General features: G+C 38.6%; 1 protein-coding gene across 24 annotated transcripts in view; it reads right to left on the bottom strand.

The window, feature by feature from the left end:
* The window catches only part of MACF1 (microtubule actin crosslinking factor 1), a 319,261-nt gene that overhangs the window by 43,404 nt on the left and 260,916 nt on the right, over positions 1-14,941 (bottom strand). For 18 of the 24 annotated variants that reach the window (XM_057500029.1, XM_057500035.1, XM_057500030.1 and 15 more), the window contains 10 exons: positions 9,494-9,653; positions 8,811-9,137; positions 7,823-7,907; positions 7,066-7,307; positions 6,208-6,414; positions 4,749-4,868; positions 4,224-4,331; positions 3,155-3,373; positions 2,010-2,213; positions 152-383 (listed from right to left, as the gene is read on the bottom strand). In XM_057500029.1, the coding sequence (XP_057356012.1) occupies positions 152-383; positions 2,010-2,213; positions 3,155-3,373; positions 4,224-4,331; positions 4,749-4,868; positions 6,208-6,414; positions 7,066-7,307; positions 7,823-7,907; positions 8,811-9,137; positions 9,494-9,653 (1,904 nt within the window). The remainder of the gene's footprint in view (positions 1-151; positions 384-2,009; positions 2,214-3,154; positions 3,374-4,223; positions 4,332-4,748; positions 4,869-6,207; positions 6,415-7,065; positions 7,308-7,822; positions 7,908-8,810; positions 9,138-9,493; positions 9,654-14,941) is intronic. The other 6 variants (XM_036876651.2, XM_036876661.2, XM_057500045.1 and 3 more) reach the window with 1 other exon arrangement.

Genomic DNA, 14,941 nt, shown 5'->3' with positions numbered 1-14,941 from the left:
AAATGACTTCCAAATGACTTTGTAAATTATTCATTACTTGGGGGGGGTACTTTACATTCAATTAAATACATCTGGTGGGATGCTGGAGGTAACCACAGCTTAGAACTTATTCTACTGATTTCCTTTAAAAATAATCAAATTTCACAAGCACCTTTTGCAGCCAGATCCTTGTCAGCTCCCTGAGATCGTCCAATGAGCTCTTCCCCACGGCGCTTCAGGGCCTCAAAGGAAGGCTGCAGTTTTTCTAGCTCCATGGTGGCACTCTTATTGTCACTGATGCACTCTCTGATCTTGTCTACCTCAGCAGGGATCGGTGGTGGCATACGCAGGCGGGAGGAAAGATTCTCCAGAGTCTCCAACATGGGCTCTATTTTGTCATGGAACTAAACAAATATTGGATCATTAGCTATCTCAGAAATATGTCATCGCATTTCTGGGAGAAACATTAGGAGTAAGGCCATGGTATAAATATATTACTGTTTAGGATAACCTGCGCTCAGCCTAGCCCAATGTTGGGTTTGACTAAGAAACTGCTTCGCACAGTACACCAGTGCTAGCCTATCAAAAGAAGAAAGTAAATATTATTTTGAGAATCAAAAAGATATTAAGTATCATTAGAGATGCCACAAAACTTCCCTAGTCTGTCTAATATGATGAGAAAGGGACAACACTATGAAACTGGTGAGAGTCAGTGTGTCAACATCCCATGACAGTTGCATGCAACAGATCAGACCAACAAGTTAGATGCCCTCCACCTACTATGTAAATGGACAGGGAACTTGATGTGCTATGTGACTTGGAGTTTAGTGTATTATGGCGTACAATTTAACAACTCACCATATATTTAAAGGTGAGAAAGGAAAATGTTGGCATAATCAAAGACAATTAAGGAAGGCCAAATCTAACCTTATTCTAAAAGAACAATTACCTTTTCACTTTCCTGGTACTTTGAGTAATATGACTGTAATTGTAAAGTTTTTCATTTACAATCTAAAGTATAGAGGAGAGGAGTAACAAAACTGATAAGCTTGCCCCCTTATAAAGCCACTTGAGACCAACTCCTAGAGTCACTGAATAGAATGAGGCTTATCAATTCTAAGAGTCCTACAGAAAAAACATGGTGGGATTTCCTTAACAAAATCACTTCCCATCACTCCCTCACTCCGAACTTCCACCCCAAGTGAAACTGGCATAATAAACTGCACTAATGAAATTCACTCCACTAAAGGGAAATTTGTTGCTTCATAAGAACACCCTAATCCCAATGGGGGCGGGTACCTTACCTCTGTAATCTGTAATGGTGGGCGCAGTCAACACAACAATGAAATGTGACGATGTGGGGACACAGGAGCACGCAGCAACATAAGTAACACATTCCACAATGTGAGTGAGAGATGGGACGGAAGGTGGGGGAAAACTTGAGTAAGTACAAATGTTAACCAGGAATACTGACCAAACATAGGAACAAAATACCCAGACATGACAAAGGTACCACTAATGGTAATATATTAGTTGAAAAGTATGTAGTTACATGCTTTTAAATTCCACTGCTGTTGGTTTATGTTTCTCTTTGGTTACTCTCCCTATTCAAGCATCTTTCTCTGAACTAGGAGCTAGCTGGTGGCCTCCTGAATAAGAAAACCAATATGCTGCCTTCTAAATCTCAAAAAGTAAGACAATAGGAATCTGACTTTTCTTGAGGCATTTGTTGCCTCAAGATGAATTTATCAAAAACCATACCTACTAAAAGGATCACCACAATATAAAAAATTTAAGGAAATAATTAACAGGCAGTATATACAAGCAAGGATGCATTTACCCTCCTTACAGGTGTTAGTATACAAATGTTCCTTGGACTGCAAATGCAGATAGGCAACAGTACATCTACTGATAATGTATCATCAGCATGCTGGTCTAGACATTCCTGAGCACAGAGGCATACCTAACACAGAGACCTCTTGCTTAAAGGACAATTGAAGGTTGTATGAGTTTAAGACACACACACATACCTGAGCCGACTGGGCAACAGCCTCATCCAGAGCCAGGGCCCGCTGGCACACCTCCTCTTTTATTTGGGCATACATGTTTTCTGCTTTCTGGTATTTTTCTTCCACCATTTCCCCTTCCTCAGAGTTTAACTCTTTCAGCTGTGGGCCTATCTTTAGCAGCTTATCAATATGAGGTTTGTGTTCAGCAATGGATTCCCTTAGTTGCTACGTAAAAAAATATGGATTGAAATAAAATGAACATTTTAAAACCAGTTTATTTGCTTTAGTACTGACTTTGAGAGGAACAAACGGAATTGCTTATTTTCAGCATCTCATCACTTAGGGAGGGGAAAAAAAAATCTAAGTCTTGGGCTCTGACACTACCTAATTCTCCTGATTTTCAAAAGCCAGTTCAGGAAGCCTTCCTGAACACATCCTCCCTTTCTCCCCACAAATACAAGTGTATCCCACCCTTTTCTGTACTGGTAACTACATCCATGTAATGTATTGTCATTTACATGGTTTAATATAATCTCCCTCCGCAGACTGAAAGACTACACAGGACGAAGTACAAACAGCCACATTTCTGGTAACTCAACTTCTCCTTGACTTTACTGCTGGCTACTTCCAGGTTACATCCTTCCACTTACAAGAATATAGAGATAGGAGTAAACACAAGCCGTAAACCACAAATAAAATAATTATTTTTAAAAAAGTATCTTTAATGATAATAGCATTAGTGGGGGTGCCCCCAAATTTCCCTTTCATCTTAACTATACGCGGTGAATGCATCCTCATACTCCTTCGTGGCTCTCCCTCCAGCTGGGGCCTGACCAAATGGGAGGAGCCGTCGGACCATGTCCCGAGTCTAAAAACACTGCACTGTCCCCGCAAAGATTTCAAATTCCCTTGAGGTTTACTTAGTTTCTTTGTTTATATCTGCAATACCCAGTTTTACAACATCTCCATAATCTTATTCTTTAACTGATTCATATTAAAGACAAAGGAAATTAATTTAGAAATTTATCTTTATTGTGGAAAGAAATTCTAACTAAGAAGTAACTTTGTAACAGAATTTACACCCAGCAGATGGTAATAAATATGCTGCTTTAAAATAAATCGTGGAGTCTACTTTCAATTAAGTAAGAACCTGGGATGCTCCTTACCCTCATTTCCTCTTGCTGCTGTCTGAGTTGGTCATGATCAATAGCTGGAGGGGGTAACTGTGCTATTAGTGCCCGAGTTTCCTCAATCCAGGGGCTGAGTTCCTCGTAGGTTTCCCAAAACTGGTTCACCAAGACTTGTGCCCGCTCTAGGCGGGTGTAACGCTCTGAATTGAGTAGACTAATGGCCTCATACTGCTGTATTAGAGACTCTGTCTTTTCCTATGAACAGCAAAGAACGTATTGTTACTATAAGGGAAAGAAGTAGGTATAGACTAAAAAGTCTAAAGAAATACATGCTAAAATGTATTTTAAAAATGCATTAATCTAGTAAGTTACAAGAGGTTTTTGTTTTCTTTATACTTACTTGAATCTCCTAATTTTCCAACTGCATGCACTTATTATTTCAAGAATTTCTAAGGTATCAAAGTAGTTTCAAAGCACAACAGAGCAAAATTAGCTATTTAATGATGGCACACAACTTTAGAGGCAGCATCACCACACACATCAGTCTTAAGGCTGGACATCTAGGGGCTATGATGGAACCTTTGCCCACTGAGTTTCCCTGGTCTTTTGACCTCTGATAAAAAAGTCTCCACAGACCTGGCATCTATGCTTCATATGGTTAGGATGAGTAGCTCAATTTATGAAAATTTTCTGTATGCTTTATAAAAAAACAAACAAAACTGGTCTACAAACTAACCTTCTTGTCCTTTTAGAAATGGGTATAATCTTTTGAAAGGACCTGAAGAAGGAACTAATGTCTGCATATGGTTCTGAAAAATCTATCAGATACTTGAAAGGTAACTCAAAGATCACTCATTATGGATTGAAGACAAGGAGCAATTCCTGTTATAAAGATTGATTTGCAATATATTTCAGATTATACAGAATGATTGTTCATACATTGTGAACATAGTATTAGAAGTCTGAATTCCCCAGAATGTTGAGTTGGACTTGAATATCACTGTCAGTAAAGAGAGAAAAAAACCCTTACACTATCATTTCACTATTGTACTTCTGATTCATCATGATCAAAACAAGAATACCCTGGTGAATAAATATAATTCACCTGTAATACAGCTTTTTGCTCCTCCCCACATGTGCCAAAGATTTCACCACGATGACTGAAGAGTTCATCCATCGAATCTTTGTGTCGAATGATGTCAATGGAGAAGGCCTTGAAAAGTAAACAATAGCTAGGTTAAAAAGTAAAAGGATCCCAAGCCTGCATTAGTGAAAAGTTAGATCCAACTTATGTAAAATTCCTTGCTTTAATAAAGCCACATCAGAAGTGTTCTTATAAAGTTTGACACTTTGCCTATCCATACATCTTCAATGCTTATCTTTTAGTAGCTTACAGAAATATCTTCTCTTCTAAAAATCATCCACAAGACGCTAACTTTTCTTTCCTGAATAGGCTACTTCTTCCTTTTCACAAGGCAAAAAAATTTTCATTATCTTAACCAAATATTTGTAAATATCTCCAGCAATATTCCACTTGACTTGGGATAGCCAGAAACTCTCCTAGTCACTCTAAGCTAATGATGACTCTAACTAGCTCAGAACACAGTGGGTCTGTCACTGTCCCACTTACCTTCTGAACCTGCAGCTGAGCTGTGGTCTGGTCCTGTTCCAGGCGAATCGGACCCAGGGCCATCAGTTTCCTTTTTGTTTCAGCAACCCAAGCTAGTTCTGCATCAGCAGCTTGCTCGTACTGATAGATGTATTGAGGAAAAATGAACAAATTATACACAGCAAGATAATTTTTTACAATTATTAAACACAGAAAGGCCTGGATTTCCACTAATATAGTTTATATTTACAAAATAAAGTCAAAGCAGGAAGAATTTCATAAAATCACAAATCAAGCTGCAGTTTGGATTATACTTCAACAAATGCAAACTGATCCTATTTCAACTTCTTTAGAGAGCTACATAACCCAGTTAGTGGTCCTACAGCTAGAAACACCAGTGGAAATTGACACTCTTAAAAAGCAATACAGTTCTAAACAGAATGCTTTTATGAGGCTTGCTCTCTTTCTGCCAATCCTCTCTCCTACCCATACACTGAACAGTAGTTTCAGTCATATGTTTAACTATGTGGCATATGTTTAAGTAAATGATTAATAATGGCAGCAGACAGCTGAGTCAAGTTAACTTGGAAGTATTAGCTCAGCTGAAGAAGTATAAGACCCCAGAAGAACACCAAACTTTCAATAGTTACGCAGTAACCGAGAAAAACTGAGAACATGTTCTATGTGACTCTGTTTAATGAGGGTCCCCCGATCTTTTCTCTCTACCTCTTCAGCTTTGTCAACCTACCCTAATATTTAAAGAGAAAAATAAGTTTCTCCTAAGCAAGGTAAATTTCATACTGGAGTATTTGGCCAAGGTTAGGGATATCAATAAAGACACACTTGGGATGCACTTGGAGTCAGGGCAAACACCTGTGAGGTTCACAAAGCATTTGCTTATCACTATGAACCTAACGAGTTGTATTATTTTTTGCACCATGGCACATTAATAGGTGCATAACCAGCTACAAAGGAAAGCAAATAACTTTTTCCAGAAAGCAGGAAGGGAAAAAGATAGAGGGAAATATGACACCTGTGTTTACTGGGAGGGTTCTATTTCGGATGGCTCCGCTATTTTGGTTAGCATATTTGATAATAATTATAGTTCTTGGTTCCTTCCCCTCTTCCACATAATGCCCCAATAGTGATACATTTGGACCTTTTGGGTCTAAATACCATCTACTTCTATAAGCATCCGCCTCTTAGCAGGACATGAGCTAAGAAGAGGGCTTGCACAGACCCTTCTCCGAGTTCTTCTCTACTCACAGGGTCAAGTGTTTTAGGTCAAACCTAGATCCACCCTCACCCTCACATACATTCACCCAATCACTTCCCATTACTAAAATACTTTGTTACATCAGATTTAGCTTGATGTCATTATTCATACTCCTGAGCCTATACTTATGTGGGTCACAGTTTTGTACCTCACACGTATATCCCTGCCGCTTAAAATATTAATGCAGAGATGTCTAAACATTACCTGTTGGGACCTCTGAATGGCAGCATCAATTTCATCCACCCTCTGTCCGACAGTGTCACTGACTAGCTTATACTGCTCATTGGCATCAGATACAAGTTTATCCAATCCTTCTCTGGCTCTCCAGGGCACCAGCTCTAAGAGAGCGCGACTCACTTCATTCACTGTGTCCAACACCAGCCTGTGCTCCATGACCTCTTTCTTTAATTCCTGAGAAGGGAAAAAGAGTTTTCAGGCCACACCTTGCTAAATTAAGCACATCAGCAGCTGTGCTGGGTGGAAAGTGCTATCTCTAACACACATCCCAGCAGGGCTCTGACCTCTTTCCTTCACTTATTTTTTTCTTGTCTCAGATTTTCCAATCATTCCACAGCCTGACTTTAGGCTTAGCTGCTGCTTAGAACTATCTGCAAGACTGCTGGAGCCAGACTGTCTTTGGGTAAAACAAGCAGTCTTCTTTTTTTTTCCTCACACTTCAACAGAAATGACAAATACTGCTTTAACCATAGGCATTTAACTCAGTAAGTACCTACACAGTATTTCTGAGCATCCAGAACTGCACTAGACCCTGTAGGAAATTGGAGCACTCTTTAGTGAATGGATCATGAAAAGTAAATTCTAAAATGTACATATGAAGCAAACTTCTCAGGGATCTGAAAGTCAATCTTTTTTTTAAGATTGTAACAAGTGCTCTTATATAGGTCTGTCTGCATGTCAAATCTTACTGTCCATTAGCAAACAAAGAAGGAGGCACGCAGAAAATAAGTTAGAGGTAGTTGGTAATGAAAATTAAGAATCTGAACTTCAGGATTCTAAGAGGAATGTTTCAGCCCCCTTTTATAGTATAAAATGACAGCTCACCTTCTGTCTTTGCTGAAACTGGGGTATTTGCTCCCCTGTGGGAGATTGTCCTCCACTGGCTGCCAGCTCCTCCTCCACCTCCCTGAGCCACCCAGTGAGTTCTTCATAAGTAGACTGAAACTTGGTGGCCAGCTGCCGGGCTTGCTCTAAAGTTCTGAGGGCCTTGGAGCTAGTGACTGTGATGTCTGCATAGCGAGTCTTTATTCCATCCAGTTTCTCTTGGATAAGCAATACCTCTTCACCTATGATAGATAGCACACAATTATTCATATTTAAGAGGATATGAGGAAGTCCCCTTCTGGGATGAGAGTCCCTTTAATCCCCCTTTCTTCAAATCAGAGCTTAAATCTTACAGATGCTCTCTTCCTATGGTAGTGACTTCACCTAGCATTCGCCACTAAGGGACGTGAGAAATAAACCTTTCAATTGATAAAAGAAGCCACTTCTGAGATTACTGAGATCTGAGTTTGACTGCAGGTGTTTCTAGATGTTCCCAGCACCCCTTGGTGAACATTGGTGTTTGATATACTGGAGAGCAGAGGGAGTCATCATCTGTAACCAGATGTGAGACAACAAAAGATTTAGCAAGAAATAGAAGCCCAGGCTGCCAGCATCCCAGGGGCACATGGTAATACAATCGGTGAATACTAAGCATCTGTATACAAAAAGAAGTGGTGAGTGTAGGGTGCTTGTTTTCCTGGATGTATGATTGTCTGTGTAAACATATAGGCGCTAAGAGATACATTTTTCAAAATACCTGTGGTTTGTTTTAGAAGAGCCTGACCGTTTTTAATAGCTTGATCTACATTCTTCTTTCTATTAACAATTTCTTCATTTAAAGCCTGAAAGGAAAGAATATCATTAATCCTACAACTATGGCACAACAAAGGGAAAGAAACGTAAGACCTTTAAGAGACCAAGTTTAAAGTAAAGAGATGAATAACAGTTCAGTTTAAACATCAGATATTTGCTTCCTTCATTATCTCTTTATTCCTTTGTACTGGATGAGAAGAGATATAGAATTAAATCAGCTTTACCAAACTATTGGTAACAAATCTAAACCCAAGAAAGGTAGAAGCAGAATTCAGCAAAAATGTCTACTATATCCAAAACAAATAAGAAAAGTTCAAGAGAAGATTAAGTCAGCAAGAACTGATTGACTTAAGTCAGGGTACTGGTTAAAGACTCTCAATATTTGAAGTCAATAAAGCAGAAGCAGCTCAGATTATTAAAACAAAACAACTGCTTTGCCTATTTTTACTATCACCAAAGACATTTCATAAAAATAAAATGAAAAGAGCAAATGGTTCTTTCTACTAAGATGATAAAGAATCCCTAGTATTTGAGCATTTTTTTCTAGAAAATTTTAAAAAATTATAGCTATGTGATCAAACCCTGGCTCTATTTAGGTCATCTGGCTTTGTTATACATTCTCTTTTCTAAAACTGCTTGAATGGAAACTGAGAGATACATTAGCTAATGATGTAAGACATGAGTTGGAACTGAGATGGCCCCTGACTATACTCTGGATCATCTGCTAGAATTATTGATTCAGTTTGCTAATTACAACTATTTCCATGGGCTCATCAAAAAATAGTCTTTAGCAGCAAGTCTATAACTATGCACTTGTGTATAAAATAAAGTTGAAATGCTTGGAATTAAAGAAAAAGAAATGAAGAGAAACAATATTCAAAATTACAAAATAACTTAGTAACATAACCAATAAGAATGGAAAACATGAATACCAGGTGGTCAGCATGCTGTTTCTGCAGGACATCCTGTCTGTAATCCTTTACGAACACTGAACTGAGCTTGTCCTCAACCTCAGCCAGCCAGTTGAGCACCTCCACCTCATCCTCCCCGAACAGTCTAGCATTAGACAGTGCTTGTTCAAGCAGGGCTGCTTTCCGACAGCACCGGTCTTGAATCTCACTGAGTCGGCACTGCAATGAGCCTAGCTTTTCTGACAGCACACCCTGCTCTGCAGAACATGTCAGGGAGGAGAGGGACTGCCCAACTCTCACTGCCTGGCGCACATCTGTTGCATGGCTGTCTATTTCTTCCTCCAGAGCCTGGAAATCCAGATGGAAAAAATGAATAACAGAAACAAAATAAATGAAGAGTAAACATAACAGAATGATTAGCAAATGATAAGAATATAAAAAGTTAACCCACCAAAGGGCAAAATAATATAAAAATTGAAAACAAAAGCTGTTTTTTTCTGTTGGTAGCCTGTTAGTTGATATCTCTTTTTACTTCAAGGAAATGACTACTCCAATTAATAATCTGACCATATTTTAAATTAAACTTAAACACAAAAAACTCCCAAACCCCACAAAACATGTCTTCTGGGATGCTGCAGGGAGTTTTCTAATTTCTAGGATTTCTGATCCCAGTTCTGTTTTCCTTTACCATAACTACTTCCTACCTTATGCCGAATGATCTGCTGCTGTATTTTGGCAGTCTGAGTGCCAACAGGTTCTGAGTTAGCGAGCTTCTTCTCTGTGACAGATAGGAAGTCCAAAATAGGCTCAGCTGTCTCATGGAATTGTTTGGCCAGAACCAGGATATCTTCCAGCTGTTTTTGCCTACACAAATACATAGAACAAGCTGCTCAGGCAAAAGTCACATTAAGACTGATAATCACTACATTCAGTAAAAGACCAGTCTTTACCAGGTATATTTTAAATATCAATAACGAACAGAACACACATATATAGCACTTTGCTATTTTAGAGGCTTTCATAAGCATTACCTTATTGTGATTCTACTGTAACCTTGTAAGGTAGGCAGAATAATTATCCCAAACTATTACAAAGAGAAAAATGACCCTGAAGGGCTTAAAGAAAGATTTGTCCAAGTCATCCAGGGTGAAGCAATAGTATAATGGGGATTAGAATCTGACCCTCTAATGCTCTTTCTCCTATAGACAGGAGCATGGGCATCGTCTCAACACGTGACCAAAATGAAGTTTAGGGGAAACAAAACACCATCTGCCTCTGTCACTGGTATCCCTGCTTATGATTGAAGAGAAGAGCACGTGTGAAGGGCAAGGGCAGATTATGGACTAGAACTCTCTTCCCATACCAAATCCAGTCAGGATTCTCTCTAATTTCAAGCTCCAGAACATAACTTTGAATCCAAATTTAAGGCAAAAAATTACATCAGACTAGCTGAATTTGCCAGCAAACAGCAGTCAAAAATCTATGGACCTCACAGCTCATTTGAAATCTTAACTCCTTTAATGTAACATCTGAACTAAGCTTGGATTTCAAGTACCATATAGATTAAAAGAAGCAAATTACAAAGGGGAGAGGAAGCCTGAATGTTGGAGGCAGCCTGATAAGGAAGAGACAGAAAAACAACCACAGACTATTTTAGCACACAGATCAATAATAAAACGCCATAAAGGTAAATTTGAGTCATTAAGAATAGACTAAATGCTGTGTTACTTGGAAAGTCCCAGGAATACATGATGCATTTTAGTTCAGCAAACTTTTATGGGATACCTATTTTATGCCAGGTCCTATGCTGGTCCTAGAATTTCATTTTTAGAAAATTGCCCCTTATTTGTATGTCTTTCTGATTCCTCTGACTTTAGAATCTGACAACCTGATGAACTCAATGTAGTAAGACTTGGGGTGGCAAAGAAAAGAACTAAAATAATTTAGAGCTATCAAAAATCCAATATTAAAGAATCTAAATAAAATTCAGATGTCTGTAACAAATGAAGCTGCTGTGGGTCCCTCTTTTTAAAATACTGGTCTAGAAGACTGCATTAGGCTAGGAGGATGGAGGTGGATAGGGTAAAAGGAAAGGGTCATAAAAAGATGTAATAGAGATAAACCGTGACTTTAATGAGCTTATGGACTGGGGAGATAAGTACATAAAATAATGACCATAATACAAGCTAAAACAGGATAAAGAGGGCAGTTAAAAAGCAGGTGAAGTTATTCTATGCTTGGAGAATGAGAAGACCTTCATAAAAGGAGGGGAGATGGACAATTCATTGAAGATGCAACACCATCAGCAAAGACACAGAATTAGGAAACTGGCAGAAGATACTGAAGAACAGAATGTGTTTTACTTTACCTATAATATATGAAGAGTGGAAAGAATACTGGAAACTAAGAATGGTAGGCTAGGGCCAAATAGCAGAGGGCTCTGAATGCTGGGCTGAAGATTTTAGATTTTATTTTATAGGCAACAGAGACTTAAGTGTTTTCCAGCATGCAAAGAGGCAAAGACCTGGGAGTCATAAAAAAAACTGGCAGTAGAGTGTGAGTGAGAAATTACCTCAGGTGGACTAGCCGAAGTGAGCACTCATAAGTCATGAACTGAGGTAGGCGAGTGGGAATTATGGATGGATAGTAAAGACACTGTGAAGTAAAATAGACTTAACTCAGCATCCTGATAGCTGTGGGACACAAAGGAGGGGGAAAAAAGGGCAAAAATGGGGCTGATGTTTTATGTCTAGGTAAGTTCAATTTGGAAATAAAAGTAAATAGAATTCTTTCAACTTTGTTTCTCCCACTAACATGGGATATGGGCAAACAATACTTTGCAACTCAGGTTAAGAAATAAGCAAGGCACCAAAACCAGGCAAAGAACTCACCAAAAAAGACAATTACAGACCAATATCCCTGATGAACATAGATGCAAAAATACTGAACAAAACATTAGCAAACTGAATTCAAAATTCATCAAGAGGATCATACACCATGACCAAGTGGGATTCATCTCAGGGATGCAAGGATGGTACAACATTCGAAAATCCAATCAACATAATCCACCACATCAACAAAAAGAAGGACAAAAACCACATGATCATCTCCATAGACGCTGAAAAAGCATTTGACAAAATTCAACATCCATTCATGATAAAAACTCTTAACAAAATGGGTATAGAGGGCAAGTACCTCAACATAATAAAGGCCATATATGACAAACACACAGCCAACATCATACTTAACAGTGAGAAGCTGAAAGCTTTTCCTCTAAGATCAGGAACAAGACAGGGATGCCCACTCTCCCCACTGTTATTCAACATAGTACTGGAGGTCCTAGCCATGGCAATCAGACAAAACAAAGAAATACAAGGCATCCAGACTGGTAAAGAAGAAGTCAAACTGTCACTATTTGCAGATGACATGACATTGTACACAAAAAACCCTAAAGAATCCACTCCAAACCTACTAGAACTAATATCTGAATTCAGCAAAGTTGCAGGATACAAAATTAATACACAGAAATCTGTTGCTTTCCTATACACTAACGATGAACTAGCAGAAAGAGAAATCAGGAAAACAATTCCATTCATAACTGCAATAAAAAGAATAAAATACCTAGGAATAAACCTAACCAAGGAAGTGAAAGACTTATACCCTGAAAACTATAAGATACTCTTAAGAGAAATTAAAGAGGACACTAACAAACGGAAACTCATCCCATGCTCTTGGCTAGGAAGAATTAATATTGTCAAAATGGCCATCCTGCCTAAAGCAATTTACAGATTCAATGCAATCCCTATCAAAATACCAACAGCATTCTTCAATGAATTGGAACAAATAGTTCTAAAATTCATATGGAACCACAAAAGACCCCGAATAGCCAAAGCAATCCTAAGAAGGAAGAATAAAGTGGGGGAGAATCTCGCTTCCCAACTTCAAGCTCTACTACAAAGCCACAGTAATCAAGACAATTTGGTACTGGCACAAGAACAGAGCCACAGACCAGTGGAACAGAATAGAGACTCCAGATATTAACCCAAACATATGTGGTCAATTAATATACAATAAAGGAGCCATGGACATACAATGGGGAAATGACAGCCTCTTCAACAGCTGGTGTTGGCAAAACTGGACAGCTACATGTAAGAGAATGAAACAGGATCACTGTCTAACCCCATACACAAAAGTAAATTTGAAATGGATCGAAGACCTGAATGTAAGTCATGAAACCATAAAACTCTTAGAAAAAAACATCGGCAAAAATCTCTTGGACATAAACATGAGCGACTTCTTCATGAACATATCTCCCCGGGCAAGGGAAACAAAAGCAAAAATGAACAAGTGGGACTGTATCAAGCTGAAAAGCTTCTGTACAGCAAAGGACACCATCAATAGAACAAAAAGGCATCCTACAGTATGGGAGAATATATTCATAAATGACAGATCCGATAAAGGCTTGACATCTAAAAATATATAGAGAGCTCATGCATCTCAACAAACAAAAAGCAAATAATCCAATTAAAAATGGGCAGAGGATCTGAACAGACAGTTCTCCAAAGAAGAAATTCAGATGGCCAACAGACACATGAAAAGATGCTCTACATACATCACTAGTTATTCAGAGAAATGCAAATTAAAACCACAATGAGATATCACCTCATACCAATAAGGATCGCCACCATCCAAAAGACAAACAACAACAAATGTTGGTGAGGTTGTGGAGAAAGGGGAACCCTACACTGCTGGTGGGAATGTAAACTAGTTCAACCATTGTGGAAAACAGTATGGAGGTTCCTCAAAAAGCTCAAAATAGAAATACCATTTGACCCAGGAATTCCACTTCTAGGAATTTACCCTAAGAATGCAGCAGCCCCGTTTGAAAAAGACATATGCACCCCTATGTTTATTGCAGCACTATTTACAATAGCTAAGAAATGGAAGCAACCTAAGTGTCCATCAGTAGATGAATGGATAAAGAAGATGTGGTACATATACACAATGGAATATTATTCAGCCATAAGAAGAAAACAAATCCTACCATGTGCAACAACATGGATGGAACTAGAGGGTATTAATTATGCTCAGTGAAATAAGCCAGGCAGAGAAAGACAAGTACCAAATGATTTCACTCATATGTGGAGTATAAGAACAAAGAGAAACTGAACAAAACAGCAGCCGAATCATAGAACCCAAGAATGGACTAACAGTTACCAAAGAGAAAGGGACTGGGGAGGATGGGTGGGAAGGGAGGGTAAGGGGGGAGAGGGGGTAAAAAGAAAGGGGTATTATGATTAGAATGTATAATGTGGGGGGACGCATGGGGAGGGCTGTGCAACACAGAGAAGACAAGTAGTGATTCTACAGCGTCTTATTACGCAGATAGACAGTGACTATAATGGGGTTTGTGGGGGGGACTTGGTGATGGGGGGAGTCTAGTAAACATAATGTTCCTCATGTAATTGTAGATTAATGATACCAAAATAAAAATTTAAAAAAAGAAATAAGCAAGCCATGGGCAAGTAAGTAAAGCAAGTCAAGAGACTGAGAGAGAGACTTATTTGAAGACTACAATTGGCTACCTAGCAAACTGAAAGGATACAGTAACAAGTGATTAACTCTATTACTCTTATATTGATTTTTGACTAGCTAGCATTTATTTTTAAAACAGGATAGTATAAACTAAAAGTAAAGACACCTGTGTAACTTACTAAAGCTCAAGTGACATTGGGGTAACTTGTAGCTTTGGAAAGAGAAAAGCACTTATTCAGAGAAGTAAAGTATACTACCTGACTTTTGGCCATTTACTGAAGAAAATTCATGCATCTCTTGAATGCCTACATATTTACTAGAACCACAGACTAGCTCCTAGATGCAAAAGCATCTAATATTAGGATAAGCTAACAGAAAAAAATATGGTGAATTTCAATTCCAAGTATCAAAAGCCTTATTTATAAATATGAAGGGAAAAAAATCTGTTTCAAAAACTTGGAAAATAACTTGGCTGGATTGTAGGAGTCTGTGTCTGTCACTGGTAACCATGATTATACTGTAGTCTTCCAGTTCTCAGAAATTTACAGAGTAGCTGAGGCTCATTTCCTGAGTTATTCTGGTTATGAGGATCATCTCTGAAGACTTACCCTCTTCCA

This window comes from Manis pentadactyla, chromosome 4 (assembly GCF_030020395.1).
Source record: "Manis pentadactyla isolate mManPen7 chromosome 4, mManPen7.hap1, whole genome shotgun sequence".
Taxonomy (NCBI): domain Eukaryota; kingdom Metazoa; phylum Chordata; class Mammalia; order Pholidota; family Manidae; genus Manis; species Manis pentadactyla.
Note: the sequence above shows the minus strand (reverse complement) of the source record. Positions and strands in the feature narration are given on the sequence as shown.